We start from the raw sequence: 13,432 nt of genomic DNA on the forward strand, positions 1-13,432 counted from the left end.
AAGTTCTGTTGCATGTACCAATATTTATTTCTTAACCTTTTCTATGTGTGCACAGGTTCCAGCTTCTGTACCTTCGCATGAATGCCTTGTCATCAATGGAAGAGTTTATACAGTGTTAAAGCAAATAGGTAGTGGAGGCTCAAGTAAGGTAAGGTGCTCCTTTATCCTTTTAGCAGTCACTCATTTACACAGTACTACAATCTATTATGAATGTTGAAATCACCTAATGAGTGCCTAGTGTTAACATGTACACAATATTTGAACCAGGGAATCTAGAACTTTGCTGGTGTGCCATGCTTAGACTTTTTGGTCTTGAAGATAATTTCTGTGGTAGAGTAAGCATTATAATTCCTGGTAGAATCAGTTGTTCTGTTGTAAGAGATGTGCTGCATTGTGTACATCCTAATGTGAGAGGCTGTTGTTTAGAGCAGTGTGATTACACTGTTGGGAAATGGGTAACTTGTCAGGTTGATTGAGAGCCTGAGGGAGACAGACCATCTCTTAACTGCTTCTGTAACTTGTGTGAGGAGTAGAGTTGTAGCTATGTGTGAAGTGGTGAGTGAGATGCTTTTTACATGGAAATTTGGGGTCATGGGAGCTTGGGAAACAATATTGGCAAAACCTCTTGGGCTTGTTAGAGTTCTTTAGTTTCTTAACAGCATAAGCAGTTTAGCTGCATGTTGTGGGAGACTATGTCAAAGGCCTTACAGAAGTCCAGATAGATGACATCTCTATCTCTTCATTTGTCCCCTGATTTAGTCCCTCCCTCACAGAAGGTCACTGGGTTGATCAGACAGTCTTGCATGTGGGGAAGCAGTGCTGGCTCTTTCAAATCACCTTCCTGTTTTCCATGTGTTTTAGCAGAGCTTCTAGGAGGATGTGTCCTAATGATGCTTAATTTAACTACTTACTTAGAGGTCTTTCCCTTTGTGAATCCATGTTGACTGTCTGATCGTTGCATTTCAGTTGTACCCAGTAGGATATTCTCTGTAATTTTTGCAGCAACTGAGGTTAGGCTAACAAGTTTGTAGTTTCCTGGGTCTGCCCTCCCATCCTTCTTGTCAGTTGGACTAATATTAGCCAGCTTGCAGTCAGCAGGGAACTCCAGAAAGAGGAGCTTTCTGTTTCCAGTGTATGGTTGTAGAATGAGGTAGGATGGCAGGGACTTCTGTGTGTCACTCTCATAGTCTGCTTAAAACAAGGCTCAAATAAAGCAGGGTATGCATGAGGTTTTGTGTAAATATTGCCAAGGATGGAGATTTCGTAGCCTATCTGGACAAGCAGTTTTCCTGTTGGTCTATATGACAGTGAAAAAATCAAAACATCCAATTGTGATTTTCCTTGTTGTTAGCTATGTCTGCTGCATCTCATACTTTGATGGTTCAAGAGGAGTCTGTCATACCTTCCCTTTAAATAGCTCAAGACTGCATGTAGGGTTTCCTGCAGCCTTCTCATCTTAAGACTAAATGAGACTTTGTGCTCTCAACCTTTTCTAATGTGCCATATGATCTAGCCTCCAAATGATCATGGTGTGACAAAGTGAATGTGTGAGGGCAGATCAAACCTTTATCTCTGAGAGTGTTATTTCATAATCTTTATCTTAGGAACACTGCAGACTCATGATGACACCTGGTGAAATACAATGTGGCACCAAGATAGCTTCTGATAGAGGGTTGTTTCTGTTGTAACTGGTGTCTTTGATTTTTTTCATGCTGACTTGTATGAATTTCTTGATATTGTTTCTTCCTTTTGAAGAGGTAGTCTTCTTTGGTATTCTGGCTGAGTTGAGTTGGAATTAGGGATGAATGAAGTTATTAACTGACACTGTTTTGTAGGTGTTTCAAGTACTGAATGACAAGAAGCAGCTGTATGCTGTCAAATATGTGAACCTAGAGGAAGCTGATCAACAGACTGTTGAGAGCTATAAGAATGAAATTGCTCATTTGAGTAAACTGCAGCAACATAGTGATAAGATCATCCGCCTTTATGGCTAGTGAGTAAATACTAACCTTATTTAATCAGTGTTTCACTGTAAAAAGATATTTCCTTCACTTTTAACACACATGTTTTATTTTTAGTGAAATTACTGATCAACATATCTACATGGTAATGGAGTGTGGAAATATTGATCTCAATAGCTGGCTTAAAAAGAAAAAAAAGATGGATCCACTGGAACGAAAGAGCTATTGGAAAAATATGCTGGAAGCTGTTCACACAATCCATGAATATGGTATTGTTAAATAATTCTAGGTATTTGTGTAGGATATATGGCAGATAATGTCTCTTGTTTTAATTTTGGAGATGGTATTGTTTTTAATGTTAGTGTAATCTTAGTGATCTACAAAGATGGATATTTACTGTATTTAAAAAAAAAGCAGTGATGCAAAAAACAAAGTTAAATCTTGATCCAGAGACAGGCTTGGTTAACTCAAGAAGGATCTCACAAATATACTATGTAATGCTATCTGCTTTCTTTCAACAGCCAGAAAATATTTTCTGTTTTAGACTACCTCGTATACTCCCGCTTGTTCTGTTAGACTCAAATTTTAGCCACTCAGTCTCTCCATACTTGGCTTTGACATTGACAGCTCTGCCATCTTTACTTTGACAAAGTGTTTCAGCTTTCTCCTAGACTTCTTCAGGCCTTCCTCTCCTCTTTACCTATATAATTGTGTATGCGTCCATAGCATCTATATTGTTTGTCTGTATAGTATAAAGGAGAGGCAGACTTGGATCTTTTCCTATATAATAATGAAGTGAAGAGTAGTACATGTAGCAGAAAGCATCATCTATTTTAGGACTAGAACATCCAAAAATATAGCAAACAGCAAAACCTACTGAAATTCAACAGGCATACATATATGTGATGTTTTGAAAAAACACGTAGATTTTTGTAAAATATCAAGATAGATTCGTTGATTATGTAGCTAGTAACCAAAATTCATGTTAAATTGTGCAAGTAGAGTTTGTGAGAAGTCAGTTGTGTATATTCCTTAGTGAATGGTACCTTTTATCAGACTAAGCAATGTAATTTTATTTTAACTACCTGCTTAGCTAATTAAAGAGAGAACGACAAGCATGGACAGGCCACTGAACTGCTCCAGAGCGGCAATCCAGTGTGGCCATGTGCCCACAGAGCTGCAGTGTCTGTCCCAAACTGAGACAAACTGCAACTCAAATTGCTTGGAGCTCTTCTGGGGTACCTGCAGGTTTGACTAAGTAGTAATTTTAACTGTAAATTCATGCAAGTTAAGAACTCTTCAGGAAAAAATGGAAGCACTTTTGTGAAATCTGCAGAGACTCAAAGTCAATCTGCACCTTCTCTCTGTGCAAGATTTATGGGAATTGAGTAATGCTAAACCTTATGGTAGTAATTTGGATTTACTTTAAACTCTTTTTTACAGGCATTATTCACAGTGATCTGAAACCAGCGAACTTTCTGATAGTTGATGGAATGTTAAAACTAATTGACTTTGGCATTGCAAACCAAATGCAGCCAGATGTGACAAGTATCATTAAAGATTCTCAGGTGAACTACTTCTGGAAAATTGATGTCCATTTTTCTGTGAAATGCAATAGTACCTGCTGATAACTTTGATTGTAATAACCTCAACTACTATTGAAATCTTATGCTGAATGGTTTTATATGTGTACATGAATATTCGTGTATATTGTTTTTTACATGTTTTAATGAAGAAAATAATAATGGCATTCGACCTTAATAGAAACAAACTTTTAAGATGCTTTTCAGTGTTTTGGGACAGAAATCTAAGTTTTATTAAGTTAATAAAATTTAATGCATGCTTTACTTAAAATATTTTTTCATTTTTATGGTTAGGCTGGCACAATGAATTATATGCCACCTGAAGCAATAGAAGATAGGTCTTCCTATGGAGAAAATGGCAAACCTCGTTCTAAGGTAGTATGATCTTTATCCTCCTATTCCCTTCATGTTAAGAAGGAAGGAATTCAATCATACATCTTCAGATTTTTTCAAAATCTTTCACTGAAACTTGAATACAAGAGAATTTATTGTGCTGTGATGGTGTGCAGAGTTGGAAGGTTAAGCTTAATCTCCCTACCTAAAAGCATTTGGCAGATGGTGTTTAGAAAAATGGAAGCACTCAATTACTGCATAAAATTGAAAGTAAAACAGAGGCACAGGCATGGGCATTTTAGGGCCACAAAATGAGTTCAGTGTATCCTATTAATTTTTCTCTGCTACAGAGTATTGTGTATTGTAGAAAATTTTATAACCTCACCAGGGCAATGGAATGTGAATGATGAGAAAAAGTACTGAAGGGAAAGCATTTTTGACGTTGGCAGTCAAAATTCAACTGAGGGTTACGTGGTTTGGTGCAAAAGTATTTAAAATCCATATGTACTCGCATGTACATGAAGATTAACTTTTTAACAGTTGAATGGAAGTATTATTATGTAATGAAATAAAATCTTGGCTTCCTAAATAGAGAATAAAATATTTCAAAAGTGGATTTTTTTTTAAGGATGGTAATTTTTTTACCTTTTGTACACTTCTAAATTAAAACTGCATGCAAAGTGCAGATTTTTCAGCTCATCTAAGCAGAAATCTAACCACTGTGCTGGGAGTCAGATTCTCTGTATGCATCTTTCTCCACTTCACCCTCTCCCCCACTCTGTGCTTCTCTTGAAATAATTCAGCTTCAAAAGGACAAGTGCGAAGTTGTCCTGCAAGGACCAGCCTGAGTGTCATAGTTGAAATGTGGATCTGAATCCTTTAAACCCAGGGGAATTGAATTGTGGCTTTCCACTTAGGAGACACAGCAGTGATCTCTCACCATTTCCTGGATTTAAATAATTTAGTATGCTTTTAGTTGTGTTTATTTTTAAATCTGAAATTAGAATCCTGCAGTTTGACTTGTTAAGGACTAACTTTATTTTTAAGTTAGTTCTTCATGTAAGTTGATTTTCAAAAATAGTTTAGAACAATAGTTTTCTTATGGAATATCAGTGAAGGAAGCCACATTACTGTCTTAGTAGATAATGGCGTGCTGTCTTGGTGATTTTGTGTAATAGTAACAAAGATCTCTTACACAATGAAAACTGTACAAATATGTGATAAATTGACTGAAGGGTCAGTTTCTTAAGTAGAGAATAATTTTTTTTTAATTTTTAATATTAGATAAGTCCCAAAAGCGATGTGTGGTCACTGGGCTGCATTTTGTACTGTATGACATATGGAAGGACTCCGTTTCAGCATATAACAAATCACATCAATAAAATGCATGCTATTGTTGATCCAAGCTACGAAATAGGGTTCCCAGATATTGCTGAGAAGGATCTTCAAGATGTGCTGAAGGTAACTGTTCCTTTTGTTTTAAGTAATGGTAATTTCTTTATTTAAAGCATATTTTATAAAACTGAATGAGTTTTGCTTGAGAGACTTTTTCCACAGAGAGGTGGTCACTGCTACTTGTAGTAACAGGCCTTATTCTAAAAGAAGAACTAAACTATAGCTACTCATGTGGTTTCCATATTAAAGTCTCTTTTCAGCTCAATACCAGCTACGTAAGTCCTTGGGTTCAACAACCAAAGTAAATACTGTTAATTCCTAGGACAATTCATAATTTATAGGCAAAACATTCTTCCTCTTTCTTCATTTGCAGCGCTGTTTAATAAGAAATCCTAAAGAGAGAATTTCTGTTTCGGAGTTGCTGGTACATCCCTATGTTCAAATTCAAAGTCATTGTCCAACAGGTACATTTATTTTAAAATACATTTTATTAAATAGTATTTTTAACTATGAATTAGAAATAGAAACCACTTCACTCTTAGAGGTACTATGAGCTTGTTGGTGTGACTCAGTTTTGTTTGGTGCCTACATCTGCTTCAGAAAAGACTTCAGTATTTTAATTCTTAAACCTCTTGCAAACTGTTCTGGCAGTTTTTGTGCTGATAATGTATATAATTTCACCATAAGTATAAATTACCTGCAGGTGTTCCAAATGCAAAAGGAACAACAGAGGAAATGAAACGTATCCTTGGCCAGCTTGTTGGCTTGAATTCTCCCAATTCTATTTCTAGAGCTGCGAGGGTAAGTAAATTGTCTTTTCTATTTTGTGTAGTAGTACATGCTCATGCAGACCAAGGTTAGAATGTTTAGTAGTGAAAGATGAAACAATACATATATGAAATCTTCAGCCATAGCTGGGAAAACATTGCATATCTTAGTGCTTTTATTTGCAAGGATGCAGAATGTCTCTACATTATTCTGAACTGGAATGGTTAAAAGTGATGCCAGTAATCCTTAGTCTTCGTTTTGTCTTTCCTTTCCACCTCCTGGTAGATCTGCTTTGCTTTTAAGCAGCCCCTCTGTGGGGGTCTGCTAATTTAAGAACCCTCACTATGGAAAAATTATCTCAATTGATCTGTTAAGTGTGCACACTTTTGGAGTGCAACTGTTCCTGCTTCCAGGAAGTTGCTGAGCTGTTAATGCCAGTGCTATGTGTAAATTAGTTCCTGTGTGTTGAAGTACTGCAGCCTCTCTGTTTATTGCCTGAAAGAAGCTGGGTAAATCTTCAACTCTGTTCTTTCTATGTGTGTCTCAGAAGTGATGGTGTAAAGTATACATAAGACCTAGAGAATGCAAAGCTGCTTTCATGGGGAGGAAAGCAAATTCAATGTATATTAAATCTAAAGGAGTTCATGCTTACACTTCTAGTTGCACTTGATCTGTTTTGAATATGAGGGTGAACAAGTAGTTTATTCTTCTAACAAAATGGTGATTTGGCCGTTTGTGGGCATCTGAGTATCTCATGTAAACCTTGCATGCCCCCAGTACACAAATAACTCCTTCCATGCCGAGGTTTCCATAGTGGAGACATTTCATAGAGTAAACTTGAATTTTAGATCTCTCCAGCTCATTTGTGCTCTCCTGACTTGTGAAACTCTATAACTTTGCCCCCACTGCAAAGTCAGCATATGTGTTATCCCCTGGGCACTGCACTGCATTACAGCTGGTACAACTAAGCTGTCCTAAGTGTTCTATTTTTTGATTTGACAGAGCAATTTTAGTATGGAATATTTCAGTATGTGATGATTTATTTCAAGTGTAATGTTTGTTATATAGTTTGAATCCATGTGCAGTACAACTGTGTTCACCTGAATACCCTGTGTGTTTGTTAACTTTCAGACTTTATATGAACAGTGCAGCAGTGGTAAAACTCTTGATGTATCAGCATTTGCAAAACCTGGGAGTCAAAAAACATGGACAACAAAATGATGTGCTTCTGTTCAGGACACAACAGATGTCTGGTCTGTTCAAAAAGTATTTTGTGCTGCTAGCTTTTAAAAGGACACTCAGCATAAAGTTTGCATTTTTATATGTTTGTTGTGTTCTTTTGATAATGATTTCAGGTCATTAAAAAGAGCTTAATTGAATGCTTTTTACTGTGGGCTCTTTCACTCCTTGCATGCTGCTTGGGTTGAGCAACAACAATGGCTACTTGGTGATTATGGTCTGTGTTACTTACAAAGCACTACAGTGTCTGGAGTACACAAACTTGTATGAGAATCTTTTAAGAGGAGATCTTATGAGAAGCTAATATAAAAAGTTCCCCAAAAATGCCAACTGATGTACATGAAAAACATGGAATACCTTTGCTAACAAATACCTTGCTAACAAATACCTTGGAAAGGAGCATTCTGTATAAACCACCAGTTACAATATTGGTAGATGCATGTAAATGTCACCCAGTTTTTGAGCTGTTCCTGTGGTTAAGTGTTATGATGGAATCATCAGTACTGTGTTGAACTTGTATGAATAAAATGGCTCTTGTAATAGCATTTCTAATACAACAAGTTTAGTCTGCTTTTCAAATTTCAAAATAGAAATTCCTTCAGGCTTCACAATGCTAATAAATTACTAATTTGGGTTTTTAAAAGCATTGATACTAAGCATTCTCTAAAGTGCACTGAATGTAGGAGAAGTGGATTTTACATGATTGTTATTGGATTGGTTAGGTTTTAACTGAGTTACATTTCTGGTGTGAGTGTATGTTCATGCCTACCCTCCTTTGTTTTGGATTAGCTGTGATTCTCCACATTACGCAGGGAGAGTGATCAGAGTGGGAATTATTCCTGACAAGCAGGGGCAGGGAGCGTGTGCTGCACTGCAGTGTTGGAGCACACAAAGAACAGCAGATCTCCTTCCTAAGAGTAAACCTGGAATGATAAACTTAAGGTGTTGGTCTCGTTGTCATTATGTGAAACAGGGTGTGGAATCTCAGTCCTCTGTCGGGATGGGGGTAGTTGTCTCATATTTCTAGTGAAAAAGGCTTGTTTCCTGTAGAGATCTTGTTTTTGCTCATTTTTTTTAAAGACTTGGTGCTGCTGCAGAAGTTCAGAGGTATTTCAGGCATAAGGAGTACCTTATGCCTGTGCTAATTGTACTCCTCCTTTTGTTTATAGTTAGTTATATAGATATTAAAATTTTCAAAGTTGAAGCCAGTGAAGAAAAAATTTTATTGTTCTGCACGTTTCATATTCTAAACAATTTGAGAGACTGCTAAGGTATGGGAACTGAAACGCTTTGGCTTTCTCTGGAAGGAGGGAAGAAGTATCAGCCTCTTCAGAGAAAAACCTGTGAAGAAAATCTTTACTCTGCAGAAGTGTCTTTTCATAAAGTGAAAAGTTTCCCAAGTCCTTGTCTAGATTACAGCGCTTGAAAAAATTATTTGTAATTATTCTAATGTTACAATTGTTTAACTTTTGCTGTTTTGCTTTCCTAGTTTGTGTTGAATGTTGAGAAGCAGTGCTACATTACTGCACAGCAGTGCTACAATAGCTACAGCTATTTTTCTTTTGTACTGTATGATTTATCAAACCTTTCTCTTATTCCATGACTGTTGAAGATCCCACAGGAAATATAACTGGCATGAGAGGGAGCTTATGAAAGAGCCCTGGGGCTGATAAGAGGCAGTGGGTTGTTATCAGTCATCCCTTTAAAAATAATTTTTTTTCCATTGCAGATGGGCAGTTGATTTATATTCCTTCCCCACCTCAATGACATGCTACAGGATATCTGTCTACCTTGGTCGCTGCCACTTACGAGTCTTCATTCTATTCCAGGCTTTTTTCTGCCTTATAGACAACTATCTCCCTTCTCAGGTTCTTCTGGAGTCTTAAAAGCATACGTGAATTACAGAAATGTGTGATTAGCTTTAAAGGACAAAAAATGACAATCTTAAATTTCGGGTAACAGGTAACTGCTAGAAGCTTTTTCAAGGTTACAAAATGTCCATCCTGTGTTACTGTCACCATCAAGGCTGCATTTCAGGATATTGTATATAATGAAGAGATAAGATGGCTGGTAAAGCAGAGTATGTCTCTGTAAAGAGAGAAATCTACAGTATAATACTGTATCAGCTAATAATGAGATTCCACAGCTATGTGAAGGGTACAAAGGTAAATGAGAACACTAAGTTCCCTGTTGTAATTCTTGTTGGAAAAATGGGTTTGGGAACTTACAGCCTGTAAATCTAAAACTGTACTCCAAAAGCTCTGCTCAGCAGCTAGCACTACAAAAGAAACCTAACTGCAGAAGGGTGACTTCCCTGTTCATTTGTGAATGGGTATAGCATGACTCAGTCTCCAGATTCCTCAGGAGGGTAAGTGGAGGGACAGGGACTCCCATCACTCCTCTGTGGTGATGGAAGCTGAGGGAATGGCAGGAAGCTGTGTCAGGGGAGGTTTAGGTTGAATATCAGAAAAATATCTTCACCCAGAGGGTGGTGGAGCACTGGAACAGGCTCACCAGGGAAGTGGTCGTAGCACCAAGCCTGACAGAGTTCAAGAAGTGTTTGGACAATGCTCTCAGGCACCTGGTGTGACTCTTGGGGTGTTCTGTGTAGGGCCAGGAGCTGGACTTGATGTTCCTTGTAGGTCCCTTATACCTCAGGACATTTTTTGATTCCATGATTCTATGACTTTGCCTGAACTCTGCTCTGTAAGGTTAGTTGGAATTCAAACACTAAATAAAGTTTAAGTTTTGAAGGCTCTGCTCATGCAGTCATTCTTCTTGTGACAATACCTAGAATTGAGTCCTTGACAAGCTCAAGAAAAGGAGGCTGTTTGCTTGCATATACCTCTGCTCTAAGGACACTTGACCAAGGAGCAGGAAAAATTATTCACAAATCCATCACCACAAGGCTGGTGGAGTCAAACTCCTCCTTCTCATCTAGCCTTGTGGAAGACACTCTTAAGGTGCTACTGCTGTACATATTATCTGTGCAGGAGGGAAATGGTACAGTCCCTAACAGTAGAGTGCAGAGCAGAGGGTGTGAGTTAGTCTGAAGGTAAGTTGTCAAATTGTCACTATTTTGGTCCCTCCTGTGGATTTCTGTTCTTCCTTTAAGTACTTAATAATGGTTGCATGCTCAACAGTTTTAACTAATTCTGGGTGTGGTGGTAAGTATCATGTTAAAAATTCAACAGTTGAACAAACTTGAGTTCTAGCCCTGGTGTGGAGTCTAGCTTGCTCCCTGAACTCCTCAGCAAGGATCTCTGGCTAATCCTTGCAGGTGCCAGTTATGACAACTCCTTGCTTCTCTGTTCCAGTTGTTTACACTCTTATTGCCTTGCTGCTCACACAAAACAGAGTTCTCAGCGGCAACAAATAAAACAAATACCACTTTTTATTTTAACACTTTTATTGTTAAGGCATGTCCTGTTTCAGCTAAGGGTAAACTGCTAATATGAGAGTATTCCCTTCCTGCTTGATGTGTATATCTCTTCCCAACTTGGTTATCTGTCCCACCTGCCTGGAGTACAAGGCTTGTCAGTGTGCCCTTGTTTGCTTACTGCTTCACATAAAGTAATTAGCAGATAAATCTTGTGAGATAAAGGCTATAAAGAATGGAGCAGGCACTGCAGTGTGATTTACTTGTAGCATGTAGAGGTGTACACCTGTGTGGACACAGAAGAAATCTTTATACAGCCTGTCCATACACTTTCATGGGAGTTGCTGAAATGAAACCTGAGATAAAAATCTGACTCCTCACCTCAATTCCTTCTCTTGGCAGGTAGACTATTCACAGCTAAACAATGATGCAATTTGAAGATTCTGGCTCTAATCAGATGAATTGCCAAAATCCAGGCAGATTTTGCAATGAAAGATATGACTAATTTGACGTGGAATAGTGGTACCACTGTTCTGAACCCTGAAAAATCATAAGGAATAGGTCAGGTTTAAAAAATATCTGTCCATTGATCTTAACCCTTGTATATTCTAAGGCTCTCTGGCTTGTCTCTGTACCCACTTAATGTGTATGTTATGTGGTAAGTGCCGGCATGCTTTGAATTCCTCTTTGTAACATGCTCTGTGTCTCTTGCTTTTCCCCTATTTTTTGTCACTGTTATTTGTATTTTTAATTGGCTTTTAAATAGCTGTGTTTAAGGAAATAAGAATTGGATTTGCACTTGCTTCCTTTGTAGTCTTGAAAAGACAATGTCTTAGACATCTCAAATGATCCTGTTAGCCTAGCACTGTGAAGTCATGGATAAAATATTTCTGTGAGTCTTAGCTCTTTACATTCCATGTCTTGTTTGCTTTGAGTTTGTCAGAAAGCTGTTCAGTACCATGGATCTGTACAGTGCTGCTTGTGTTCAGTGACTCATTGGGGCATAAAATTCTTCACTGCTATTGCAGAGTGGCATTGTACTTTGAAATACTCTTATCAGACATAAAATGTGTTTGGATGTTCATGCAATGGAACACATAGTTCTGTGCAGCAGAAGGCAGTGAAGTCCCCTCCACAGTGGTGGGGAGATGCTGGGCTCTGCAGCAGCTGCTGTGTGCTGCAGGGACTCCTGAGCCATCCAGCAGGAAGCACTCAGCAACACTGCAGGAAGGTACCTCAGTAATGAGAAGTTCTGAGTCTTCAGGAGGTCTTGGGTACCTGAGTGAAAGATGAGTGTCTGCCTAAATCTCTTTCAGTCTGATCTTTGGATTTAGCAGATGTCCAGCACTGCAAAGGTAAAGACGCTTCCTACTGTGGTGATGGATGCTGAGCTATGCAAATACGAACACAGCATTGAGTTTTGGGACAGCAGATGAAGCTTCAAAGAAACCCAGGCTTTTGGCTTGCGGTTTGCCATGGGTTAGAGAATGCTCCTGTTGCTCTAGGTTCTCATCTGGAAAGAAAAGCCAACTCACGTGCATCAATGTTCAGAGCTGAGAAAGTTGGAAATTCTCACATCAAGCTGTGCACTGTAAGATATCAGTCCAATGATCTACTTGAAATTGATGTGCCAGTAGCAGCCGTTTAGGGCAGTTGATAAAGCACTCCAGACCCAGGTGGCTTTGACTGCTGGAGTCTAAAGGAGTTTGTAAGAGCTGTGTGAGGTGTTGTCCTGTGTGATTTTTAAATTAGCCTTAGGAACACAGAAAGAGAAGGTAGTAAATATGATACTTGTCTTCATGCATGTTGAAGCTTCTAAATGAGACTACCAAATATGCCTTCCATAGTAAATAAAGCCTATGTTGGCAGAACACAAAGGAATTCACATGGGAAAAAAATATCCTAACATACATACAACACAAGGGGCTGTTGGAGTGGTATTTGGGGATGGTTCTTCTGCATTATACATAGTTTTCTGAAAATGTCTGTCCAAACCTTGTACCAAAGGAACCAATTAGAATATTAATTATTGGGAAAGGATGAGAATGCAAGAAAATATTGGTGCTCTGCTATGTAAATATATTTGATTTAAATGCTCTCTGCAGTCCTTGAAAAGGTTTAATAAAGCTAGAGAATATGGAGAGACCCAATGCAGGCCTTCAGGGAGATGGGAATGACTTCCATACAAGACTAAAAGCGGAATGACTTCCTCAGGAAACTCTCACTAGGAGGAATCTGCATTGCGCAGGGCTGGGAGCTGATGAAATGATCAGTCAGACTGCTAGAAAGGGATGAAAGGAAGATCTTGGGGTTTAGTATGCAACATGTAAGTACATCTGAAGTATTGTAGAAGCCAAAGATACTAGTGTGTTCAAAAAGAGATGGGATATATTCAAGGAGGTCAGGATGCTCCTTGGCACTGTATGTAAGTGGTGAGATGTAATCTCTGGCTTGGGAATTCCCCCTATATATATCTCTGATTCTAAGTGCCTGGGCTGTTTTGCCAGAAATGAAATTGCTTATCTTGCTCAAAGGGTTCATGATAAAGTTTAGCAGACCACACTGCCTTGTGCTCTGACCCCTGTAACAATAGATTCCTTAATTGGTTGTGTTTCTTTGGGTCCTGGGTACTTGATTTCCATCTCCATGCCTGTCAATGTGGCACCTTTTGCAAGCAGTGTTCGAATGTATTTGCTCCATCAGTGTCAATGGAAAGCAATCGTGTTTTAGCAGGCATTGTGTACCAGCAGCAGCTTGGCCAGAGCTGCCTTATC

General features: G+C 38.5%; 1 protein-coding gene across 1 annotated transcript in view; it reads left to right on the forward strand.

Moving 5' to 3' along the window:
* Window positions 1-7,827, forward strand: part of TTK (TTK protein kinase) — a 30,680-nt gene extending 22,853 nt beyond the window's left edge. Inside the window, exons 15-23 of the mRNA XM_064707446.1 lie at window positions 56-148; window positions 1,836-1,993; window positions 2,079-2,230; window positions 3,405-3,529; window positions 3,839-3,919; window positions 5,162-5,338; window positions 5,646-5,736; window positions 5,976-6,073; window positions 7,172-7,827. Coding sequence (XP_064563516.1) covers window positions 56-148; window positions 1,836-1,993; window positions 2,079-2,230; window positions 3,405-3,529; window positions 3,839-3,919; window positions 5,162-5,338; window positions 5,646-5,736; window positions 5,976-6,073; window positions 7,172-7,261 — 1,065 coding nt within the window. The 3' untranslated portion in view covers window positions 7,262-7,827. The remainder of the gene's footprint in view (window positions 1-55; window positions 149-1,835; window positions 1,994-2,078; window positions 2,231-3,404; window positions 3,530-3,838; window positions 3,920-5,161; window positions 5,339-5,645; window positions 5,737-5,975; window positions 6,074-7,171) is intronic.
* The last annotated feature ends 5,605 nt before the right edge of the window (window positions 7,828-13,432 follow it).

The sequence above is a fragment of the Zonotrichia leucophrys genome, chromosome 3 (assembly GCF_028769735.1).
Source record: "Zonotrichia leucophrys gambelii isolate GWCS_2022_RI chromosome 3, RI_Zleu_2.0, whole genome shotgun sequence".
In the NCBI taxonomy this organism is placed as follows: Eukaryota; Metazoa; Chordata; class Aves; order Passeriformes; family Passerellidae; genus Zonotrichia; species Zonotrichia leucophrys.